At 38.3% G+C, this 25,618-nt stretch overlaps 1 protein-coding gene across 3 annotated transcripts in view; it reads right to left on the bottom strand.

Annotated features, from left to right (window-relative positions):
• The window catches only part of LDB3 (LIM domain binding 3), a 114,292-nt gene that overhangs the window by 54,582 nt on the left and 34,092 nt on the right, over positions 1-25,618 (bottom strand). For 2 of the 3 annotated variants that reach the window (XM_058810828.1, XM_058810829.1), the window contains exons 3-5: positions 21,954-22,105; positions 9,629-9,704; positions 2,707-3,113 (exon numbers count right to left, since the gene is read on the bottom strand). In XM_058810828.1, coding sequence (XP_058666811.1) covers positions 2,707-3,113; positions 9,629-9,704; positions 21,954-22,105 — 635 coding nt within the window. The remainder of the gene's footprint in view (positions 1-2,706; positions 3,114-9,628; positions 9,705-21,953; positions 22,106-25,618) is intronic. The other variant, XM_058810831.1, reaches the window with a different exon arrangement.

The raw sequence follows: 25,618 nt of genomic DNA, 5'->3' as shown, positions 1-25,618 counted from the left end.
ACCCCTAAAATACACCTTAATTAAAGGAACATAAAACTATGTCCAAAGAAAAGAAACATTATGTGCAAACACGAAGAACAGCTCAATAGTCACATCTCAGCAAAGATTTTTGAGATGTGAAGAGGCTGCTATAGCTACCTTCAAAACCAGTAAAGCTTTGCTTCTCCTTATGTTTAGGATGTGATGAGAAAATTCTTCCCAGTTCAGAGTCACACACAATTTTAGTTTGGCTCTATATAGGGACATGTCTGGAACACCCAGCTTGCTGCTCACAGAGGTCACACAGTGAGAGGCCAGTAACCCAAGCCACCTGGCACGTACTTGTGGGACAGGTATTTACTGCCCTTGACCTACAGTGTGAAAAATAACTTACACTGGAATGAAAAAGATGCACGTTACAAACTATGACTCACTGTTCATATTTATTCATACACTCCAGAGCTTTCAGCACATCACGTTCCACACTCCTAACAGGCTATCTTATTTTTCACCTTGGGTCAGAGTGATAAAGCTTTAATGTAAAGTGTATCAGAGAAACAGTTGCTTTGTTATTCTTCACAGATCAAGGAAGTAATCTCAAAATTAATTTCAGCTTCTTGATAGGATTTTCCAAAGGGTTTAGCTAAACTTGTAACAGCAATTCACACAATTAAGTTTAAATCATGGTGAAAAGGGCACAGAACTGAAACATACCTTAAGATCACTCCTCATGCTTGAGCTTTCTCGCAGCTTTTACCATACAGCTAAGTGCATGTTTGTGAAAGCACAATGAATTTCATTTTGGAGCACCACTATATCACAGCATTGCGATACTATGATGCTCCAAAACTGTTCCTAGTAAAGAGCAGAGCTGATTATTTAGTGCTCACAGTGCTTCCTTATTCCCATATAAGCACTGTGAGATTGACATTATCATGGATGCCACCAAGTCCCAAGATAGTTACAGGTTCCATGTTTTTCTCCACAGAGCAGGAGGCAAGATACTTCTTACTTCATGGATAACAGTCGAGTGGGAGTGGGAATGATAGCACTATTGAGCTCTGAATTTTCCCTGCATGTCAACAGAGATGTAGAGTTCTCTAAATCTCAGAGAAGTTAGCAGACAAGACACATTTATTTAGTGCTTCTGGACTCTTTGATCTTTTCAGAATGTTCCTACACAGCAGGATAAGGGTTTTTTATTTTTTTTATTTGTTCATCAGTGCTCCAGCTGGTAAAGGCAGATAGCAGTTCCCTAAAATTTCATTCAAACTGAATAGAAAGGCTCTCACTGATTTTAGTGAGTGATGGATACAGCTGTATTGCAATTCTGACAACAAAACAGTCACAATGCTGAGCCATCCAAAATTCAGCCCCTTCACCCTCACCCCTGCAGGTATTAAGGAGGATTACGAACATAGCAGAGAAAAAGACAGCAAGATACATACCCAGGAAACTCTGTATATTGAAATAAGACAATAATTGGTATTCTTCAGAAAACTGTAAATTAAGAGACAAGTATTCTGAGGTTTATTTTCCTGATCTTGCTTACTAACTTTTTTTTAAAGGTAATTGCTTTACTTAATTATCAAGTATGAGAAGGGAGGATAGAATTTTCCCAGATAAGGTAATTAGGATTGTTAATGTTGAGTGCTCAAGAGAGTGGCAGTGAATCATCTAGAATTGCTTGAATCATTTAGAAAAGAGTATATGCTCCTTTAATAGGATGAAATATCCCTACTTTTCTACAACTTAAAACCTCTTGGTTTTATTTTCACAAAGAGCTGCTGCAAATTGATATAAAGTACTTGAAGACATGCAGTTGCTATCAGTGGATTGTCAGAATTTTCTGGTTTTCCTTATATAGCCAAGTCCCTAATGTCAAAAAACCACTTTTCCCCATATTCCTAACAAGAAATTTATCTTCATTGAAAAAAAAACAAACAACCCCAAAACCACAAATAAAGTAAAAAATGAGATTTGTTTGATGATTTATACATGAAGGCAAAAAAATTAGGAAAACCTGTTTCTCCCTGCTTTTTCTCATGTACTGCAGTCCAAGCTCGTCACTTCACAAACCTACTAATAAAATAGATGACCTGCAATATAGGAACATGGAAAACCTTGACAGCATGATATCAAACTATCTGGGCAGTATCTGGAGATCATTCCTTGTCATAGCAAAGTTAACACTAAAGCTAACAGATGCAAGACATTCTTCAAACCAGAGAATTCAAAATATTGCAGTTCTGACTCATTTTGCATAGGAAAGCCAACACATTAAGGCAGGAATTACAGCAGGACACTCCAGTAGCTGGGTATGTCAGATTTGCTGGTCAAAGCCATTTCTCTCTAGCAAAGTACCAAAGATCAGGTGTGGTTTAGAGCAGCTGCTCTGATGTCTGACAACAATACTTGGTTCTCTGAGACTCCATGCATTAGTTAGAACTGCTGAGTGCCACAACCCTGAGATGATTACAGTCACTTCAGTCCTACTGTCATGCTCTGCTGACAATTGCCAATCCATGCTGCACATCACATACCGACAACCATTATTCTGTAATGGCAATGTGGGTATGTTTTGGGGCTACTGGAAAATTTAATTATTGATCCAGGCTTTAATAATGACTGCTAGACAAATGCACAATAGGGTAAGCACCATTACATTCACTGCTCAGCAAGTTCATTACGTATTGAAATAATTAAAGATGTTACCATGTTACCTACCCTCTAGGAAGTCCACCTTCCGAAGCCCTTCGGTTGAGACTCAATTTATGCATCTCAGCCATTTCCCTCAGGGTCTCTGCCGAGTAAAGGCCAATGGGGTTGTTATACTGCCTTGCAGGGCTCAGCTGGTGAGCGGGGCTACTGCCACCAGCCAAAGCAGGGCTTGCTTTGGAACCTAACGAGCTCTTGGCAGGTGAAATGTCAGGAGTCACAGACTGAGAGGACATGGAAGATCTAACTGTGGTAGTCTTTTGGTAGGAAGAGCTATTTGAAAGGCTGATCTCTTGCTGGTTGAGGTAGCCTGAAAAGGTTCCATTGGTTGCTAAAACACTACCCACAGGCCCAGTCGCCGTGTTAGTTAGAGGGCTGAAGGTTGTTCTGTTGCCATTGATTTCCCAAGCAGGTTCCTGTAGTAGCAAACATGCAGGCCAAGAAAAGAAAAAAAAAGAAAAGAGCAATCATAGAACACATGCAAAAATAACATATTGGCAATTAATGTTGTAAACATAGTCATAAACTAGCAATAAATAGATTGGGGGCAAAGCATTCAAACTTTCAGGGAAGATTTTCAACAAAGAAATGCATTGTTTCAAAATAAGGGAAGCAAAACCAACTCAGGCAGTTTTTTACTAGGTTTTAGTTGAAATCAACAAATAAAGCTTAACATTAAGAGAGCATTTATTACTAGTCAACCTCACAGCAATAATTTTATATTAAGGCAACACTGTCCATTAATTTCTAGGATAATTAAGAAATTAAAAAAAAACCATCTTGAGGTAAGAATAATTTTAGATCATGTACAACCATAGAAGTCAATGCTATTATTATAAAGACACAATGATTCTAAACCACACCATTCTGTGAGTGCACTTGAGGTTATGGAAATGATGCACTGGTATCCTGGGCTCTGGTTCATGCTGATCAGGCCATGCAGCAGGGTTAGCAGAGACACCAACAGGACTCGAGAACTGCTCCACAGAGAGGCTGCTCCTATGCTGGCCATTCCTGCTTCATTTCCACTTGAGGGAATGTGTGTTTGAGAATGCAGATGTGTGTGTGATCCTACAATCCTGTCCCAGATAATATTCCTAACAGGGACAGCAGCAGGTATTGCCTTACCCAAAGGAATCTCCCCTACAATACCCATACCCATAGAAGTCTGTGCTGCTGCTCAGATTCAAAACAATCTACCAAAAACTCATCCTGGAAAAACACAGTCCAACACTTGAGTTCCATAAATGATTCCATATAAATGCACCTTAGTGAAACTAAAATAAGAGGTGACATCAAAAAAAGAAAAATGCTCACAGTTAAGAGGCCCAGTAATGCTGCTACTTGCTGCAGTCCAGCTCAGGGGACAGGGACAGGCAGGGGACAGCATCCCGAAGCAGGAATGGAGCCCACAATCTGGCCTCAGTGATAGCCAGTTCAAGAGCAGGTGGTGGCCTGCAGCAATGTTTTGCCTCATTCATTGGCAATGCAACCATCTTCTTTAACACCTTGCATGAAATACTGGTCTGAGAATAATTTGACCTCTGATTCTATGCTTTTGCTAGTATTGGTTATCATTAATGAAATGTAATGTATCATCACTACATTAATGTAGTGTAATTTTGATACTATGGTTCACAAGAAAAATATTTTCATTGCCCTTTCAGATTTTTCTATATTGCATGTACAAAAAAAAAAAAAAAAAAATTTGAAAATAAAAATCAAGATAATATGCCTTGATTAATTAAAATTTATTGGGAAAAAACCCTAAAGGTCTAAGGATATAAGTAATCATAACATTAAACACATTTAAGACATGTTGAATCAAAAATGTAAGGCAGATAAAATTAACTAAGATAATTTTTCTTAGTGATAAACAGGAAGAGATTTTAGCCAGCATTAATAGCTGCCTGAGGCTGTAGAAACAGATAATCCTAAAAGCATTTTCAGACCATGCCTTTTTAAATAAATACATTTGCAATACATACTTTGGTTATTATACCCTGACACCGAAAACAGCAAACAACAATCCCTTCCAGTGGTCTATTGAAAGCTTCTGGATATCATTAAATAAACAGGAAAAAGGGCTTCTCTCTAAAAATGTGTTCAAGAAGAGGCACAAATATGTTCGAAAATTAAGTATTCACTTGTGCAAACTATTTTCACATGCCAGCACAGAGGGACAAAACAATTATTAAATAAAAAATAAACACAGATGTAATAGAGAAGAAAAAGGATATGCTGGAGTTATATTAATTTGTTACCCTGAAAACTCTGTGGCTTTTAGTTAACTGTGGGTTTCTTCCTACACTCCAAAATAAAAGGACATGTAAGGAGAGCTGATTATAAGAGCAGTTTGCACTGCTAATGAGAGAAATGCCACATATTTCCTTAGCTCTAATGCATTTTCATAGCCTTGGTGTTACTGGACAGTAACAATAGGCAAAGGGGAAATTATAGGGCAGCTGTTAAAAATTATGGCCGATGATTTTGCTCCGTTTTGGCACAAATAGAGTTCTGGTTTTACTCCTTCAACGATCTCTACCTGGAATACCAGCATACTGGCAAATCAGTATTAGAATTCTTTAGAGCCCAGCAGTGCCAGGTTAGCAATCTTCATCTTGAGTCCATATTTTGGACAGTTTTAGGGCAGTTGTTTTTCCTGTGTTGTGGGGGAAAAAATGGATGAAACCGGAAGTGTCTAAGGGTGAGGCTGTACTTCTAATTACTGCCCCATCTTCAGGATATTTAGCTCTTCCCTTTTGTGACTAACAAAAAAATCTCTGATTCAGTTTATTCCTGGGAGAATATTGTAGAATTATTTTTTGTCTCCAGTTCAGTGTCAAAATCCGTTCACTGCCGAATTTCAGACTGAAGGGCAAATGTCTAATACTGAGCAGCAGCACTGAGCTTTCAGCATTGCATCACATGAAATGCAGCCAACAATAACAAACGCTCCCCTGTTCCCCATCTCTCATCCCATTCTGTTTCAGCGGCTGGAAAAGCAAGCTGACATTTCCAGCTCCGGGAGCCTGATGCTACCCTCGAGCCGACCAGGAGAGGAGGCTCTGACACTGAGCAATGGGCTTCCCTTCAGGAAGATGCGGGATCGTGCATCATCCCTTACTGCGGGAGGAAAAGAGCGTAACGTCAGGGAACGAGCTGCAAAGTGAGAAATGTAGACGAGTCTCAAACCTTTTGAAACAGAAGGAAGCTAGGAATCAGCTCAATTTCCGTTCTGAAATATTATTATTTGTTTATAAAAATCCAATTTCTATGAAAGGCAAATGTTCCTTTTTATGTATCAGGGAAGTGAGAAATAAATTTAGATTGGGAGATACAATACCAGGTTTTGCAGGTCCTCTTCCTTTGACAAATCATTCTCTATTTATCTATTGCTGTGACCCTACAGCCATTACTCACCTCTTGCACTTTGGGGAGAACAATTTTAACAGTATACCAGTGATTTTGACCACCCAACGCGCTCAAGAAGCAATTGTTGCTTTAAATTTTTTAGAGGATAAAGGGAATGGAGGCACTATGGCACTGAATGACTTTCAACGACATGATCAAACTGCTTTTGGCTAAGTCAGCTTCTCCATCCTATACTCTACTTAAAAAGTCAGTCATCTCCATCTATTTTCTCTTAGACATATAGTCTCCCAAATTTGGCAGGAAACAAATCATAAGTATGACCAGATGCTCACAGGGACTCCAAAATAAGTGTTGTCAGTAGTGTTTTACAGAAAGCACAACACACAGCCATATCATTAGAATCAACAAGGCTGTCAATACCTTCATGCAAATGAACAAATGTTAAAGCCATGCTTAGCCCTAAAACACCAGCTTGAATGTTTTCAACTGCACTGATCTGAATCTTCACTTGTGTTATGTCCCCTCTGAAGAGCTGCAGTCAATGAATTCATTGACTGGTTGATGGCTTAGTTTAAATCCTTAGACTCAAGCTTACTCTTACTGTTACCTGAATGCTTTCAACATTAACTACGCCCTTTCTTCCAGCTATGCCCCACCTGTGCAAAAGACTTCACTAAATCAAATATATTAGACTAAAGTAAATGAAAATTGTTTCTAGTTTGAGATTTATGTCAGATATAGTGAAACTGGAAAGCAATCAAATCGTATTTCCAATAACAGCCCTACATACTGATGGTTGCAGAACCTGTATCATCTATAACATTGATCAGGTTTGTGAAAGAATGACTGATCTTTGTGAAAAAAGTATGCTTGTTTCCCTAAAACAAAAATAAAACAAACAAACAAACAAAAAAAAAGTGAACAGTGAAAGAAGTGCATGCTTGAAAATTAGTGGAAGCTGCAATCAGATCAGCGATAATGTACAAGAGGATTTATGGTTTTAACTAGACACTGAAGTTGCACATGCAGATTGTTTAGCTAATGTTGCCACACCTTAACCTTAACCAGAGAAGGGTGAGGAAAGCTTCTCATGATGTATGAGGATGACACTGTCATGACTGTCTTGTAATGCAGTGTTTTGCTGATTTTTAAAAATACCATCAAAATCATTTCATGTAAACCACCAGTCTAAACACTTTCAAGCAGAGGTGTGGAGGTGACTTCTGCCTGTGTGTCAGAGAATTCTTCATTTCTACAGTGATACTTGTTACTAGAAATAATAAAGGGACAAGCAAAGAAACCTTGGTTTTAAAGTGTATTTAGTGTAACAGCTTACTGCCAAATCAGCATTACATTGCCTCTATCAGTAAAGTATCTTTATTCTGGATTTTGAGACTTCTCTGAGAGCTCAATGCCTTTTTCCTTCCAAACAACTCCCAGAGAAGAATTCTTCTTCACTTAAAACTTGCTATTAGTGTACACAAGGGACACGAGTGTCACTCCTCTTGACCTGCAAAGGGTCCAGCAGTCTGATGTTACCTCTTCCCCTGGGTGAAAGACCCTACACCTAAGATCTTCCTGAATACTGCAAGATAACCTGTTTCACCCATACCTTCCCCTGGATGTCACCCTTTTCTCTAGAAAGGTTCCACTAATTCTCTTTTCCAGCCACTGGTACTGCCTGCAGCTGGCTCAGAAAAGGCTGCCTCCAGCAGCTCCTACAAACCTTTCCTGAGCACCTTGCACAGAATTCTCAAACATAAGGCAGCAAGCTTCTGAAAATGGGCCGAGTCTTTTGGTCCTCATCTCTCTCTGTGGGGCTAGAATAGGAAATGTAAAGTGTCTTTATGGCTTTCATGCCAAGGGGTCTTCTAGGACCTTCAAAAAATCCCTGCTGTGTGTAAAGTTAACTTTTCTATACAGTAGATAGTTAAGGGAGAAAAGTATTTTCTGTGGTGAACCGCTTTGAAAACTTGTGTCAGCAATTTGAAAATTGACAATTGGCAAGGAAGAAATGCACCTAAAATGCATCTCAAAGAGTAATGAAAGTCCAATATATAAGAGCTTTATGTGCCTATGGAGGAAGGAGATAAAATTTTCATACCTGCGCAGGTCTATAGAGCCCCAAAAGGCAGGTGTCCATCTCATGTTGGTGAATAACTCTGATGAGACACATCTACTCACTGCCTTGAACACTGACAGCATTCTGGGTGCACCTTCTGGGAAAATGACAACTCCTTTCCCTTCCTGTCCCTGTTACTTTGCTGGTGCAGTCAAACACCAGTTTAACCAAAAGAATGATTCATGGCTTTTGTTCTAGGAATTTCACAGTACTGTTCGGTGACTATTCCAATAAGTTCCTCCAAAATAACTTTTTATAACATCATGATATAAACAGAAACAACTCTGAGTAAGATTAATTCCTAATTTCATCTTCCCTTGCCAAAAAAGTTTACATGATCCAATCTAAAAAAAAAACAATTTCTGCCCCAACTAATAAATAGCCAGTCAGGTTAATTTAAAATTTCACAAAACAAAATTGAAGCAAATTATTCCCCCCAGGTGCATTCTCTTCTGCTGTTCTGAACCTATTTGCAGCAGCTTCAGGGATGATGTTACCATCTGTGCTCTGAATTTGGAAAGCACAGAGTTTATAAAAATTACTTAAAATTGATCTATGGATGTTGGAACTGTCAAAACCAGTAGAAAATCATCTAATTCCCCATGTATTTTGATCTTCATTGTTTTTTATTTATATGCATGCTAGGGATGAAACTGGCCCAGACAGCAGGGATAAGTTGCAGCAATGGAAACTTTAGCTCCTGTCCATTTATCTAATGAAATGCATCAGCAATACAAATGTCCTGCCCAGAGCCTGAGCCTAGGGATATATGCACCACCTTTCAGGTACCCCTGCTCCTCGGTGTCTCCAAAGATACAGAAGATGAGTTGCCAGGTACAGTCAGTGTTTATTCTAAAATGAACATTTATTTTATGAAAGAAGATGTGCTTTGACAATGGAAACCAAGCCATTAATTTCCCCTGCCATATGCTGTTATTCATTAAATTGACTTATCCTCTTTATTTTTTATTCTCAGTTTTTCTGAATACTATGACAAGTATGACAAGAACACTATAGGATGAAAGCTTTCAAATGCCCTCATGTTCTGTCTCCAAATCAGTGTCATTCCAGTTGCAGCCAGGATTTGGATAGATTGAGGCACAGTCTAATGGTTCTCCCCAACAATCTACGAAAGCAAATCTGGATTTTTGAGAAGCTTTGGTGGCTTCTTGTTGCTAAGATGAAAACAGTTGCTCAGAATTAGCTAGACCAAATCACATCAGAGGATAGCTGGATGCTTTGGTCCTTCTAATCAGAAATTAGAAGAATACAGATCACTAATACATTGCCTTGCAGCAGTTTTGCTGCCTGTGCATTCATTCAACCTTTAATTATTTGGGGCAGGCAGAAGCTATTTCCTGTAATAGATATTTACCTTCACCACAGCAGATAGAAATAGCATTCACTCTGGCTGAGGAGAAATGTGTCACTTACCTTCTGATGGGGAATTACAGCCCTGGGAGAGTCAATTCTGGGAGCTGTGGTTGAAACTGGCACTGGACGTTTAGATCTGGAAATTAAAAAAAAATAGAAAAAAAAAAAGAGAAAATAAAAGATATGTGCAATATGCACTCCTATTTTTCACCTCTTATTTCAAGCCAAAAAGCTGCTACATCAGGACTGAAAGTTAAGCATAGTCTAGACTTTTTCTGTGCTACATCCTCATTTACAAAGGTATTAAATGAGAGAAAAAGTTTGAAAAAGTTTCTCTGAATGATGAAAATTCACCAGTTATGGAAGCAACCTCTGACTTGGGAGATCATCTGTTTTCCAATACTTGTGGCAAACTGCATTTTCGTAAGTCAGACAAATTCAACTAGATAAATTCAAGTTTGGGCAGCACTCTGGAAAAAGAGAATTAAAGGTGTTTTAAAATGCAGAGGCTAAACTTTGGTGCTGAGGCATCTCAAGATAACTCCTCAAAAGACTATTATTTAATAGCTTAAACTGTACAACTACAACTGCAATTACTTAAACCTCTCTTCAGGAAGAAACATGGCTTCATTCAGACAATTGAGTTTCCCAACGAGCAGAACACTACTGAATTAGCCACTCCAGGTGCCTGTCTTTCACCTGTATTTTACAAATATATTCACAAAAATATAAATCTATATTTAAAAAGCCCCAAAAATGCTTTGAAAACAAACAGTGTGCCCTTTCATTGGAATAACAAAGAAAGCACAGTGTCATCTGAAGCACTTCTACTGTCCCAGGTAAGTGAAGATGTAGTTGTGGGAGGTGTTTTGACGATCTGCCTAGTGGTGGAAGTTCCCCTGAAAATATTCCAGTACATATGGGATCCCCAGAGCAAAGGAAGCTAAAAACAAAAAGAGTCAAAAGAATCAGAGTTATACAAATAATATCCCATTTCCAATCTACAGATCAGGCTTATGCCTCAAATTCTAATCTTTTAAAAGTACATTACAAAATTAGGACAGGTACAAAAATGAAATAGAAATACTTAAAAGCTTACAAATCAAGTAGACTCAGCTAAGACATTTGAAATTGTTTGCTTTAGACAGGAGATGAAGAAGGGAAGACATTGCAGAGGCTTAGAAAATAATGAATGGTAGAAAAAGGGAAATAAAAACTACTCTTGTGGACATTGAATGAAATTGAAAAGACAACACATATAAAATTGATAAAGGAAAACATCTTTTTCTGGAGAACTTGATTAACCTGAGGTGAAACTCATTGTTACAAGACATCATTGAGACTATGAGAAGAGCAGAGTATCAGAAAGGATCAAATAGTTACACTTAACAAGAAAAAGCCCCAAGAGCTGCTTTAGACTGGGTATAATAAGTAAACATACAGACTCTCATTTTTCACAGCACAGCTCAAAAGACTTTCTGTGTTAGGTTCATTATTTCCTTACTGAGGGCTGTGCTCACTTTCCTCTGAAATACTTACCAGGGGCATCTGTGAGAGAGGGAAAGCTGAGCTCCACAGTAACAGGGCTCATCCCAGTGGCAATCCCTGCATTAATACCCAGCTTCACACTGAGCTCTGCGTTTGACTTTAGCTGTTGCACTCAGCATTTTTTCCATAAGCAGTAGAGAACATACAAAAAAGACCACCTAGTAGAAAGGAGTAATCCTTACAGGAACTGGAAGATTTCCACTTAGAACATAAGGAAATTTTGCTACTTTGAGAGCTGAAAACAAAGCTGATGTAACAGATCCCTACCTTACAAGCAGGTACTACAAAAATGAATGCAGTCTGAGGAAACAATGAAAAGTAGCATTTTGTTGAACAATGTGTAATTAACCTGTGAAATTCACTGACAAAGTATTCCTGAAACAATGGGCTAGAAAACTGTAATTCATACTCACAGCTGAAATATATCACAATATACTTCCAAGATATAATTATCTGAGAAACAGATACCTTCAGGTTCTAAAAATAAGAGCTACTCACTAACTGCCTAAACCAAACTTTGCTCAGGCAAGTTATCTTCCCTCAGGAATGAATGCCATACTCTTCCTCCAACCACTTTACCTTTAAAAGAGAAATGATAAATTGTATTTAGGAGACATGCACATGTATCATGAAAGACAGCAAAAAAGAGAAAAAAATCAACTGCAGCTCATAACACAGGGTAGCTGAAAACTGACAGTGACAGTTTATGAACAGACAAAGATTTAGGGGATGATTCTGCTCCTCTTTCCATTCCTGTAATTTCTGAGTACACCCAGTTATCTCTGTGAGGTGACATTGGTGGCCCTGGGCATACCATATAAAGTGTCCCCCTGCTCTGCTCACTGATGATGAATTTTAGTGCCAGATTTGCTCAGCACTGTAAATGTGGTTTGCCATGTACAGAGGTTGAGCAAACAACCACAGAGCATGTTTGATGCTTAACTGGAAAACAGTTGTATTGCAGCAAAAGAATTTATTTCCCAGACTATTCCATCACTTCAGATGTTCATAGTATGTTTAGTTTTTCCTCTCTCATTACCTGCCCACAGAAGATGATGCTAAAAAGGTGCATTTTTTCCACATTAGTGATAAAATACATCCACAGTGTTAGCCAAGATTTGTATTTGACACCAACTTGGAGATTTCAACATGTTACTTGAAAACGATGTTCCTACACAGCTCTGGCTTGGATGTTTATAGCTTTGATATTTAAAAAGAGAATAATGAGGCTTGCTAGATCTAGCAGAGGCTTGCACCAGAGAAAAGGGCAGAAGAGGTGAAATCAATTTGTGGAATTAAATTGTATGCACTTGCAGAATAAAGTGATTATTTACATAAGAGTCATTACTCCTCCAGGAAAAACATCTGCAAGTTCAGAACATTCTTTTTTTCCTCCCTCTCTTGCTAGATGGATCAAATCCTGCAGCAACATAAATTTGCTTTTCAAGTGATGATGGTGCTGTAGTGAACATATGTGTCCAGGTTTACATTTTAATCCACTGGTTGCAAAATTATTTTATTCCAAACACTTGAGGGTATACTTGCTCAGTAAGGCTATGAGAAGGGTGAAAGCCCAAATTTCACAGATGATTGTGATAATTTTAAATTTGATGTTGAAATTTTTTATCAAGATTTTTTTTCTTAGGCATTTAATTTGATTTCAACTTTTAGACATTTTCTTCCTTATTTTCCAAGTTAAAGATGGAAACAAAAATCTCATTTAAAAATGAAAACTTAAAATAGCTCCAAGATGACCAAATACATAATTCTGGTATTTTTCTAAACTCTTCTCATTTCCACAGATACATCTCTTTTCTCCCTCAGTGCTGGTTCTGTTTTTTAGTGAAGTTCAAAACCAAGATGGATGTAGCTTTGCAAAGCAGTTCAATTTTGATAGCACTGCTCAGATGACTGTCAGAATTTCTACTTGTTCCCACCTAAATGGGTCTTTAATTGAAGAGCACTTGACTTCAATCCTGGTATTTTTATACTCACAACAAAGGTTTATTACAAGTCAACTGCACTGAGGAGTGCAACTGCTGCCTAAGTCAACTGCCTGCCTAAGAAAAGGCTGCAAAGGAGTTCTGTGATGCACTATCAGTTTAAATTGCATCCTCAGGGGAGCACAATATTGTACTTGAAAAGAGGTGACAGGATCTAAGAGATAATAGCTCTTTTTCATGTTCATGGGGCTTTTCTTCTATTTCATATCTTCACCAGTCAATGTCTATCTTTACTAATTCTCAGGACAACTAAAATCAACATTTCTCTTTTACAGTATGCTTTTTCATTTGTCATTTTATGACACATGAACACTTATTTACCACTTCTTGAATATCTTCATAATTGTATCCTAGTATTTCAACTTCTAGAAAATGAAAAGGCATCAAGTGCATGGAAAGGTAATAAAACTGATTAAATTAGAGTTGAAACTTTTGCATACTTCAGCTATCACCTAACTGAAATGGAGGTATTCTGGAGTGCAGCAGGTAAGCACAGAACAGGATGCATAATAAAACATGTGGAATAGGGCTTCTGATATATATATATATATTCATACATATTCCTTAAAATTTGCTGGGAATGATGATGGGAGTGTCAGGGAGAGACAGAAAAAGATAAAGTATTACTCAGGTTATCAATTTCAGGTGTCCATTTAATAAGTGCTAAGATATGAACGTGCCGGTTAAATTTTCAGCTAACCAGTGAATTAGGCAGCCAAAAAAAAGCTGCTGCTTGTTCCTAAGTCTTGCACAGAAAATCTTGAGTCCCACGATATTGTGGTGTAATTCTCTATGCCCTGCCTTGGACATGAGTAAGCACTCTTAGTGACTTCTCATTGTCACTCTTAGTGACTGCAATGAGAATCACAAAGACAAAGCCCTGAACATTTGACAGTACTTCAAAAACAACTGTGATCACTCTGGGTCTAGGATCAGACCTACTTTCCCTCTCTCAGGGTATCATCTCAATAAAATTGAAAAATACTTCTACCAGCACTTTTGCTCTCTATATATCAATGGCAAATGCAAATATTAGCATTTGGTTGGATGACTGATTCATTATTTCCCTGCACTCAGATTGCAAGCTGGGCAATTACACTTTCCAGACTAATGTTCACACCCACACTGCCATAAGGACAAAAGCTTGTTAGGCATAGAGGGCATCAGCCCAAAAGGGAGCAGCTATCCAATAAAAAAGCTGTTTGGAAGTATGTAATAGCTATTTTCCCTTAGAAGGAATCTGAGTCAGAGGCAACTACAAACGTTAAGGGATAGAAAGGGAAAGTGAAAAGGAAGAGGCTTTGGAGATTTTTGTAAAAGGGAGGAAAGAAAGCGAACTGAAGCCAGTGTGTGAAAAGATGAGATTTTTCCAAGGCTCTCCTGATCTCTCTTCGACCCTCTCTACTTCTCTGGCATCTGCACAGTCCCTGTTGTATCCTCCTAACTCCTTCCCTGCTGTGGAAAATCCCTCCTTTCCTGAACCACTCCACATTCTGCCCTCCAGCTTGTTCCCTCCTGAATGGAGCCACTGGCTGCCAATGCCTCCATCTGCTCTTAATTGACTTGGTACTGACCCTAAAATTCCTCCATCCCAGCAGCTTCTATGGCAAACAGGGAGGCTATCCTGTATCCCTGCAGCTCTGCCCTGGGGGTGACAGCTACCCACAGTGTACCAAGTAGGAATGCTGAGCACATGCCTGGCACTCATCCAATACACACAGCAAGCTCCAAGGAGTGTGGACACCTTTAACCTCCAAGAAGTGCAGACACCTTTACTCAGGCAGGTTATTTCTCTGTCTCTTTCTTCCTGTCTTTGCACTGTTTTTAAACAATTTCCAAAAATTTCCTCTACATATCACTATATTGAAAACTTGTGTAAGCCATAAAAAATGTGGATTTCGACCAAGGAAATTTAAATTCATTACAAAACTTGTTTATGCTGTCATGGGTTGAATTTGTACGTAGATGTATATTGCCATTAACACTGTTGAAGATATACATTAATTTATGTTAAATTTATGTGCAGCCCAGGGCAGACAAACCCCCAATATTATTGAAATATTCAGAAATACCTAAATTGGTAAGGATCATAAATAGGAAGCCACTACTCTCACATAAATTGGTTAATTGCAGAATTTGCATTGCCTAGATATAAACAATCTCAGTTCAGAATCAAAAACAAGAGGCTGAAATGCAGTCAGATTTATCAGAGGGCTCAAGTCTTAATAGCATAAAAGCTTCAGATACAGCAGCTCACTTGGAACCTCAAATTTGGCATATTTATTTATTATTAATGATTTAATTATTACACTGATAATTTATAATTATTGAGAGATGCTAAAAATATACTGAATGTAAACATATAAATAATAAAAAGAGTTGTTCATTTAAGATCAGCAGAAAAAAATGTTCCCAGTGCTTAGTATCAACATGTTCCAGCAGCCACCAGCCAGGGACAGCACAGACACCAAGAGCTGCCCAACAGCCAGGCTAAACAGACCCTGGTTATCACTGCAAGAAACAATGGTTGCCAATAATTAAGAGTTTGTTGGAGAAACAAAAAATTAGGGCAGACAGCTTTTACAGGGGTTGATAGGCAAGAAGCACCATGGTGAAAAGGATCCAAAGAAAACCAAAAAACTCATAGACACAAATAACATTTACAAGACTTATCTAGTAAAGCCTGTGTTTTACCCAATTAAAAAATTTCTCATTCCGCTTCTAAAAAATACTTTTTCATCCATTCCAATTACCTCTAAGTGTGTAATTTACATTTTTCCATGACTGTGCTCAAGCTAATCAGCATTAACAGGAAAAGGTCCCAGCCTGAACAGACTGTGACCTTGCTGGCTATTGTAACACTTTGGCTATCGTGTCTACTTACTCCTTGCAGAGAGCAGGCAGGAACTGTCTGAAAGAATTCAACTGCCATGTTTATTTACTAAGCTGTGTCAGCCCACTGACTTTGGTGAGACGGGCCCATGGTACCCATCTTGACCTTTCCATGGTGAGTGAAATATAATACGTGAAAGAATTCACATGGAGATTATCTTTAGGGAACCAGAAAATATTTCTCACATAAAACAATGAATTTTAAACTCACCTCTAAGCTGGTACTGGGGGGGGGAAAAAAAGTGATGTGCACTCTGAGAACAGTTCTAATCCCTAAGCAGAATCTTGCTGCAATGAAATCTTCACTGCCCTTTAAAGCCTTGGCATATATCCACAGTTTCCAGGCTCTTTTCTAAAACTAACAAGGACACTTTATGCAGTGAGTGTAAATAGCAATCCACTAAATTAAACTGCTCATGTAAGGAATATATTTGTATTTATTCCAGTGACTGACATTGATACTTTATTTCATTTTCCACGGAAATAGCAGCACTAAATGTTACTACTCAGAGAGAGTAGCTCACAGTCCTGTCCAAATGACAGCCTGACATCTTTAAAAAAATCCTACTGTCCTCTCATATCTGCATATAGAGACAACTGGGCACACAATGGGAGTCACCTCTATTTCACACAGAGTGAGGGAGGACCAACTTCCTCAGTAATACAGCATGTCTTCCTTAACCCAGAAGTGGGATGTGTCTTTTTTAATGCTTGAAGCATACAGAACCACCAGAAGGAAGGAAAAAAACCTTAGCTATTGGTGACAGATGACTTAGAAGTTCTACAGTCACAGGTGTAAGCAAAATAAGCTAACTAGTATGGCATGTCATATCCACCATTAGTGTTCTTTTTTCTACTGATCTGCTTAATATTTTGAATAGTCCAACTAGTTCAGACCATTCTTTCATCTATATTGTATATATAGTTCCAATTTACCCTGAGCTGGAACAAATACCATCTTTTAATTCTTCTGAGCATAAATACAGCCTTATTCTGGTTCTGATTTAAATGTGCCCATCAGCAGACCTAAAACATGCACAGAATTGGTTACTACACCCAGCATCAGACAAAAGAAAGCAGTTTACAATAACCACTGAGCTCCCCTTGCTTGCAGTTTGCTGTCACCACATGCTTTATTTATAGTAGGCCTGAAATAAATACTGCAGGATCAGCCATCTTTTGGTGCTGCACAAAAAAGGAAAGCTATTAAATATTTACCATAAGTCTCTCATAGCCTTGCCTCTGACACTTTCTCTTTCAGTAGAGAAAAGAATTATTTAGCTCACGATTTTCCAGCAAAAGACAGCCAATTGTGACTGTCTGAAAGCAAAGGGTAGCATCACTGGCATGCCCTGGGAAGGGGGAAGTTTTGTCAATGTGCACCCTGCACAGAAGTATCCACCTCCCCTGCTCCTCTCCAGCAGCACAGAGTGACGCCAAAGCGGAGCCTTAGAGTGACACAGGAATGTTTGTGCCAGCAGAATGAGGCACACTCATGTTACAGCACTTTCCAAAACTAAGCCAGTACATTTGGTGAATCCTTTCCAAGGAGGCTGATCAGATTACTTGAGTTATGTTGTGGATGCTCTAGTGAAACATGTTGACAAATAAAGCTGCTCTCTTGTATTTACTGTGCATTTAAGAAAGAAACCCATTTGTATTAAAAAAATAGACTTTGCATGCATTTTGTTTTTCACTGTGAACTGAATACTGCACAATCCAATGTTTATGGCCTAATACCTGTGGGACAGACAGACAATTAAAGATGAACTTTGACTGGCCTAGAATTAAAATGCCTGAGGGCAGCTGTGTAGCTCAAGTAACTGATTAGAAACTGATACTGAAAAATGACTGAGAACTGAACTCCAGGAGGTCACAAACAGACTAAAAGCAAAGCAATGTCTTTTTTCCACCCCAACCCAGGCCATTATAGAGTATGACCATAGCTTTCCACAGCATAGTCCAGCACAACCAGCACCAATCCCCCAGTACACCCAGAGCAATGCAGGTTTCTAAGGAATAAGCTGTATCTATAGAGGTATGTAACACTTTAGAATATCAGCCTGGTTTCCCTGAGTGCCTCATGGGAGTTCTGCTGAGTAATAATGCACAGTGCCACAGACACTTCTTTTCTTCTCCTCTCACTCCTGCTCTTTTCTTAGCAAAAAAGAATTCACTTCCTAGATGTATTTTGTCTTCTAAACTTAATGAAGCAGTGCTAGTCTGGAGGGTCCCAGACATTGCCACATCACTGGATCACAGGTTCCTTTCTCCAGGCATGGTCCAAATACTTCAGCTTCCCAGCACTTGCCTGTCTGCATATTTTTGATTCTCAGAAGTGGCAAAGGGAGGCACACTGCAGGATGCAGAGAAATCAGCAGCCAGACAGTACAGCTCAAGCCACTAACAAGTTCTGGCTGCCTGATCAAACCTCTGGCATAAGTGGTGAGACTTCCAGTCTAATTTTGTGGGTTTATGTGAAAACATAGCATGATTGAGGTGATAAGAACAAATTAAAGAGGGAGTTTAGGGAAGGGAGTTGTCAGAAAACACTTGACATGCACAAATTCCTGAAGCCATGGCTGAATCATGGAGAACTCCACTCAGGCCAGCACTGAACATTCATGGAAGGTCTAGGTTAGTGTGCCTTGAAGAGTGCAGGTGTTACTTGAATTAAAACTAAGTTCATAAAGGAAATCATAGAATCCCATTGTTTAGGCAGGTGAGTATGAATGGGGGCTCTTACCACTTCCTTTTTTTCTAGGATTGATGCCTTGCAGTTGGATGTCCTGCACAAGTGCTGACACCATATGCAGCTTTTTTTGACAGCCAAATTCAAACAAGAAGCAGTTCCCCACCCTGAAAAAAGCCTGCAGGGAATGAAGTACTGCAATAAAAGTGAGAAGCAGCAAACACTGTCTTAACTGTCAGGTTATAAACAATGGTCATGAAACCTTCATGGCCACGACCGATAAAGGGAAAGGCCATTGCTCCAGAGAGCCAGGAACCATTAGGAAAAAAAAAAGCTTTCTATCTTGGAGCATTTTTGTCAAGACTTCACATCCCACTGCTTCTTCCATGGCCTTACAGATAAAATAAGTGAGATCAGTTCTACCTCCAGTGCCACTACAGCGAAATCAAGCCACAGATTGCCTGCTAAGGCATTCCATGACCTTGAAACATTCTGTAGAGCCCTGTGACTACTTCACATACATGTCCAGTATCACCCCAATTTAGAGCTTAAATTTTCCTATCACAACAGTCAATCTCGTAATGCACATATGTGCTTTTTCCATTGGAAAGGATTTCCAGCATTTCCAAACTTTTATACAAACAGGATAAGTGAGCACTTCCAGCTCTGTGCTCTTTATGGCAACTAGGGCTGTTTTTCCATAGTAGTAGAACACTGCTCCAGTTTCATTGCTGCAAGCCATGTCTAAAAAAAGTCAAAGTGATCTCTTAGCACAGTCATTTTCCTGGTAACCACGTCCCAGGAGATTTTGCCTCTCTTCTGTCTTGTTCTTATTTGGTTGAAAGTTACTATCCCTTATCATTGCTACCTTCTTTTCATGCTATTCTTTTCACCAACCCGATATTTGTAAAATTCTTTGCTGAAAAAAATGATACTGCATTGTACCTTTTGGGGAGGTGACTAAACTGATAATCTTTTTGTCCTTGGGTAAATGAACCCATTTGTGTCCAGGGAGAAAAATACTTCTTAAGGCAAGATTAATATAACTTCCTGAATATGGTGGAGATGCTTTTTGTTCAAGACATTGGATCCTTAATAGGGTTCTATGTGTACCTCAGTTGGTCAGTATCACTTGCTGCTAGAATTTAGCTTTATAAATTCTGAATTGTGCAAAGTAAAGCCAGCTTAATACCTCTGAGCACAACTTTTTTGAATATCCTCATGTCATCTAAGAAAAAAAATTATTTAAAAAAAATACTTTCCAGTTTTTTCCATTGGGTTTTCCTAATGAGGCTGAACGGGTCACAAAGGCAAACTAATAGTTCACATCATAAAATAGCTGAAAAGAAGAGTCCATTAATTGTATAAGTTCAGAGCAAAAACATCATCTGAGAAAATTTTCATTTGATAAAAAAGCTGTTTTATCATCTATTTATGTTTACTAGTATTTCATTTTACTTTATGCCATTTTCCTTCTTTTCAAAATATCTACATCTGTTATCTATGCAAACATATCTCAGTCTCTGGAACACTCCATTACTGCTTTCTTTGGTTGTTCTTTATCCATATAACTCAAATATCTGAATTATATATTATTGTTTTGAAACCAAGAGACAGGGACAGCCTTAAAAAAAACAGAAGAAAAAATAAATAGAGATGAAAACAATTATAAAGGTACTTCTACTAGTTTTCTTTTTTTTTTTTTTAATGATGTGGCCACTAGAATTGCTGGTGTTGTAATTTAGAGGTCAACAAATGAAAAAAAGCACAATGATTACTCAAATGAAATATCCCTAGCAACACTTGATCAAAATTACAGTTTTAAGTAACTTGTCTCTGTGATATGTATTAGGATAATCTGGATTTGTTAGTCATGAATTTGGCAATCTTTCTGTCAATAAGAAGAGCTGTTGGTTTGTAGTTTTAAACCATTTAAACCTCTATGGCCAGGCCATAGAGGCAGACACTGCACAACTTTTTGGGTTCAATATTCAGGAGAATTAATACCAAATGTGGAACAACCCAAAGCAAAATAAGAAATGTTTTCTCTCAATGTAAAAACACAAAGGTTCAACAGAAAATCAGACAGACATTCTGACAATCAGAAAGGATTTTTCCCAGCTTTTAAATTAAAAAATATTCAGAACAATTTAAATCTTTGCAAAAAAAACCCCCATAAATATATTTATAATAACACTCTAACTCCAAGTGAAGAAAAAAGAAGTTGGAGTGTGTGATAGGATGAGAATTCAACCACATGCATCAAGTTAGTGATTTTCTACTCTATCTGGAACACTCAAAGCCGTGGGGGAAAATCAACCACAAATTTTGCTTTATAGTACCCTGTCCTGTCTTTGAAACTACATCTAAACTCCTTATTCTTTAGCTATTAGTATGTTCCTGATATTGATTATCTCTACTGCACATTCATATATGAGATTCTTTTGTCAGAAATTGTACTTCCACATTACAGTGTGCTTTCTGTACTTGTCTTTGCCTGCCCTGTATAAAAATTATCTTCTTCACAATGCAATAAAATTAGCAGCTACTTTGCTTTCTATAATTATGGAGCTTTAAATGTTAATGCATTTATTACAGAAACCCTCTGTGCAAGGTTATCTAACTTGAGAACAAATTTCCTTGAAAGTAACATTAACCAGCAGAAGTTAAAAAACATATTAACTGTTTTCTTACTGGCAAGACAACTTTTATCACATCTCTGTGGTAAAACCTGCCCTCTCCACATTCTACTGCCTCCCTTCCGTGCACTTGGGCTACATCTTCCTTATTGGGTCAGATACTGAGGAGACTTTCAAACTCACAGGTGCCTGACCATTAGCACAAATTCTCATGAGGTCCCTCCCATGCACTTGTAACACTTTTTGTGTTTGTTGTCATTAGAACAGTTGTTCATAAATTAGCCAAACTAAACTATGTTGCCCACATGAGAATAACCAAAAGAAACATCACTGTTGGATTCATTTAACAGAAGCTTGAATGGATATGGGATTACACCTGTATTCAATAGGCTAAATCCACAGAGATACACTCAACCCAATCATTTGATTTCTGTATGAATCCATGCTGACTTCTACAAGAATCAGAGCAGATTTTGGCTTTTCATCTCATATCTGTGCCATGAGCACTTCAATTAAATTTAATAGACAGGGATAAAACACTTGCAACCTTCAGTCATAAGCTTCATAGGTTGTCCTTAGGAACACAACAAGTTTAAATTATTACAACATACTTCTGCAGAGTGAGGCTCAGGTTGTGGCTGGCTGATTTGATCTTGTTCTGGGCCTCCAGGTGGGTCATGCTGTCAGTGTTGACTCCATCAATGGCCACGACAAGGTCCCCTGGGTTCATCTGTGACTGTGCTGCCTTGCTGCCAGGGGTGATCTGCGTGGAAAAAGACAAAAGAAAAAGTCTTAGTCTGATAAGTCATTCTGTATACAGAACAGTTGGAGAACTTGCCCAGAATTACAGTACTGAATAGATACAGCAAAAAAATACACTAATAGATACAACAATATTTGTATCCGTTATTGTATGGGTGAAAAATCAAAACTTATGGGAATTAAACAAACCAAAATTAACTCACACTTCTGCAAAGGTCCAGGAGACCATCTACTTGTTGTTACTTCCATTTTGAGAGGTTAAGCCCAATGTAGTGGTTCCCTTACCACCTATTATCACTATCTCAAGGGGATAATTATCTCCATGCAGCAGCAGTATATAGAAACATTACTCAGAAGCAGAAAATGTATGAACTACTATCCACTGCATGATTTTATTGTATTTTTCCTCCTAAAAGCCATTTTCCCCAAATTAATTTATTTTATTGAGGGGGTGGAAAATGAATGCGTGTGAGTGGCCTTGGGCACACTTTTTTTCTTTAATAGCAGGCTTTAGAGGAAATTATTCTACTTAACCTTACCCATATACAACTGCAGCTCCATTACCAACACAAATTGCTACGTGCCTGTTTCACCAACCTGTTGGACCTGACACTTCAAAGACCAGCATTCTCAGAAATAAGAAACCACAGTGCTGCAACCACAAACCCAACAACTGATACAACTGTCCAGAAGTTCTGTTTGTTCACTGTGGCAACACATTTTGTTGGCTCCACTCAGCTTGTGAACTGCACCTTCTCTGAATGGACAGCACCCTGACCTCAATTTTACACAGCCCTCTCAGCTTCTTTATGGATAACACCAGTACGGCACTAAACCAGGAAAGCCTTCCCATACCATCAGCCAGACAAATTTTAATGAACACAACAGAGTTGTCCTCTGCTTTCAGCACCCAGTACAGAAAGAGCACGGATATAAGCTATAGGTCTTTTTTCTTAGAAACTCACTTCCTTACATTCCTCACTAAAAATCCCAAGGATAATCTAAAGCACTACCACAAATGCTGCATTCAAAAATTCTGGTCCTTCAGTACAGTGAACATAAAATAAAGATGTGTTTGATTATGAGCCAAAAGTCCCCTGTGAATTCTGCAAGTCTGAAACCAGAAAGTCAAATTCCTAGTCACTTATAAATATATACATAGCAAAAAAAAAAACCTCCTTCCAAAACAATTCCCTAGACTGTTAGCTCATGTGCTTTACTGGCAAAGATGAATAAACAAAAAAAGGAAAAAGCCCTTTCTTAACACGCTGTTAAAGGTGCTATTGAGGCCAGAATTCCAACTGCCACTGTAGTCTGACAATGGGAGGTGTCAGTTTACCAGAACACTGGTTCTACTGTCAGAGTGCTCAAGCACACAGCACCCTGCACACTCAGACTATGCAAAAGTAAAGATTACTTTGGAATTAGGCACTCTAAGTAATTCCCAGAAATTATTTGACTGAAAGAGACAAGTTTTAATACCTTTTCATTTGAGATAGAAGCAAAGAGTTCTGTGTTTTCTGAGGGAAGGAAACAGATAAAATGCTCTTATGCAAGTAGAATAGCATAAGATAATAGCAGTATTATTTCCCAAAGTATTTTCCTGGTGTTAAGGAATGGAGGGATGGGGAAAATATTTTGTGGTAGTTTCAAAGATAGAGCTCTATTCTGCAGTCTAATGCACCCTCACAAGAAAAAAACAAAACAAAACAAAGCAAAACAAAACAACAAAAAAACCCAATACAACAAACCAAAACCAAAAGATTTGTGTTACAAGCATAGCTTTTCTAACCTGTTATACAAACATTAGTTTCTATGCATTTTATTGACTTGCATTGTGCCAAGTACACAGAACCCGGAAGCCCATAAAGAATATGGATTATTTGTACACCCACATGTACTTGTGTAGTTACTCAAAGATCCTTCCCTGCTCAGTCCCACAAATATGTTGAGAAACAGACTCTGCAATAGAATAAAAGGTAAAGAAAGGGCAGAAAGCAAACTAAAGCCGAACACAGACAAATGAATCAGTAAGAGTTGAATTCATCAAGCAGGACACTTCTGTCTTTTTCAAATTATCCTTTTTAAAATAAATAATCTTCACACATTGCTTTTCTAAGACATCACTTTTAACCTCCTCATGAAACATACAAGTTCTTGCCACAGAATATTAACTGTGGGTTGCTAGTTCCAAATTCTGGGAAACTCTCCCCCCCACATGTCTTTTTCGTTAACAACAAAGACTGGTTTTTTAATATCATCCCAGTTCCTCAAAGTCAAAGGTCTGCCCTAATTTGGGTATTCTTACTCAACACATCTACCTCTCCTTCCACTCCTCAGTGATGCCTCAAACAAAATAAACCCAGGGAAGCAGAGCTTCCAGAGACAGGATAACACTCTACATCTGGGGCTAGTTTAAACACAGCTCTAACACTGTAGTTTCCCTCTCACTTGCTTTGACTTTTGCTTTTAGTAGCCTCACAGGTAAATGTTATACCTTAAAATAATGACACAGCAACTACAACCCTCCTAGAATTAGAGTCAATTCAGAGGGAGGTGATGGTTGTAATGAAAGACCTAATTTCATTTCTTCTAATGGGATATTTTCTCACTAATATTTTAGAAAATACAACCTAAATGAAAAAACATTCATCACAAGACTCTCTCAAACAAAAAAGTCCTCAGTAATTCTGAATTTGTGATTTACATAACTTTCTAACTTAGCAACACTTGTTTCTGAGGCAAGGAGCTCCAGGAGCACCATACTGTGAAAGAGAAGGAAAGTCTCAATCCATCAGTTCCTACTTAAAAAGGAAATTACAGGGTTTCAACTTCTTCAACTAAGTATAAGGGTAGCAAATTCTGTGTGGAATTCTTTCATACAATTCTATTTTTTTCAATTCCCATTTCAGGAGACAGCACTCTATTGATGTCACTTTACCTCTAAAAATCAGCTTATCCTTCCTTCACAGACAGCAAGACTCACAAAAAATAGATCTAATTTATTGTATCTGCAATTCGCACAAGAAGTAGGTATCAGGAAAGAGTTACTTCTTCTCATGGTCTTCCCACCAGTTAAAAGCACACTAGATTATTTGGTGCTGTAAACTTTTATATAGAAGGCATTATTAAAGACTGGATGCATAGTCTGAATGAAACATGAAAACCAAAGTACAAAATTACATGTATTTTAGTTAGAACCTGAGAGACATCTCTGTGAGTGCTCCAAGTGAAGGCACAGCATGCATTTCCAGCAGACATCAAGAGCAGTCAGTAATTGTTGTGAACAAAATACCAGTGTGCAGATGGAGATACAGGGCACACAGATCTGAAGTGTCAAGGCACATTCAAGACTATCTTGTTCCCATTTCTAAAGATCCAGCTGAAAGGAATGGAATGCAAAGAGTTTATGTTGGTATTTTCCTTTGAAAATTCATCTCTGATCTACTAAAACATTTACTACCATAAATCACAAACAGAGAAGAGCTCACTGTGTGAGCTTTCTAAAATCTTG

Source organism: Ammospiza caudacuta, chromosome 9, assembly GCF_027887145.1.
Source record: "Ammospiza caudacuta isolate bAmmCau1 chromosome 9, bAmmCau1.pri, whole genome shotgun sequence".
Classification (NCBI taxonomy): domain Eukaryota; kingdom Metazoa; phylum Chordata; class Aves; order Passeriformes; family Passerellidae; genus Ammospiza; species Ammospiza caudacuta.
The sequence above is the reverse complement of the archived record's forward strand: the minus strand, read 5'-3'. Positions and strand labels throughout refer to the sequence as shown.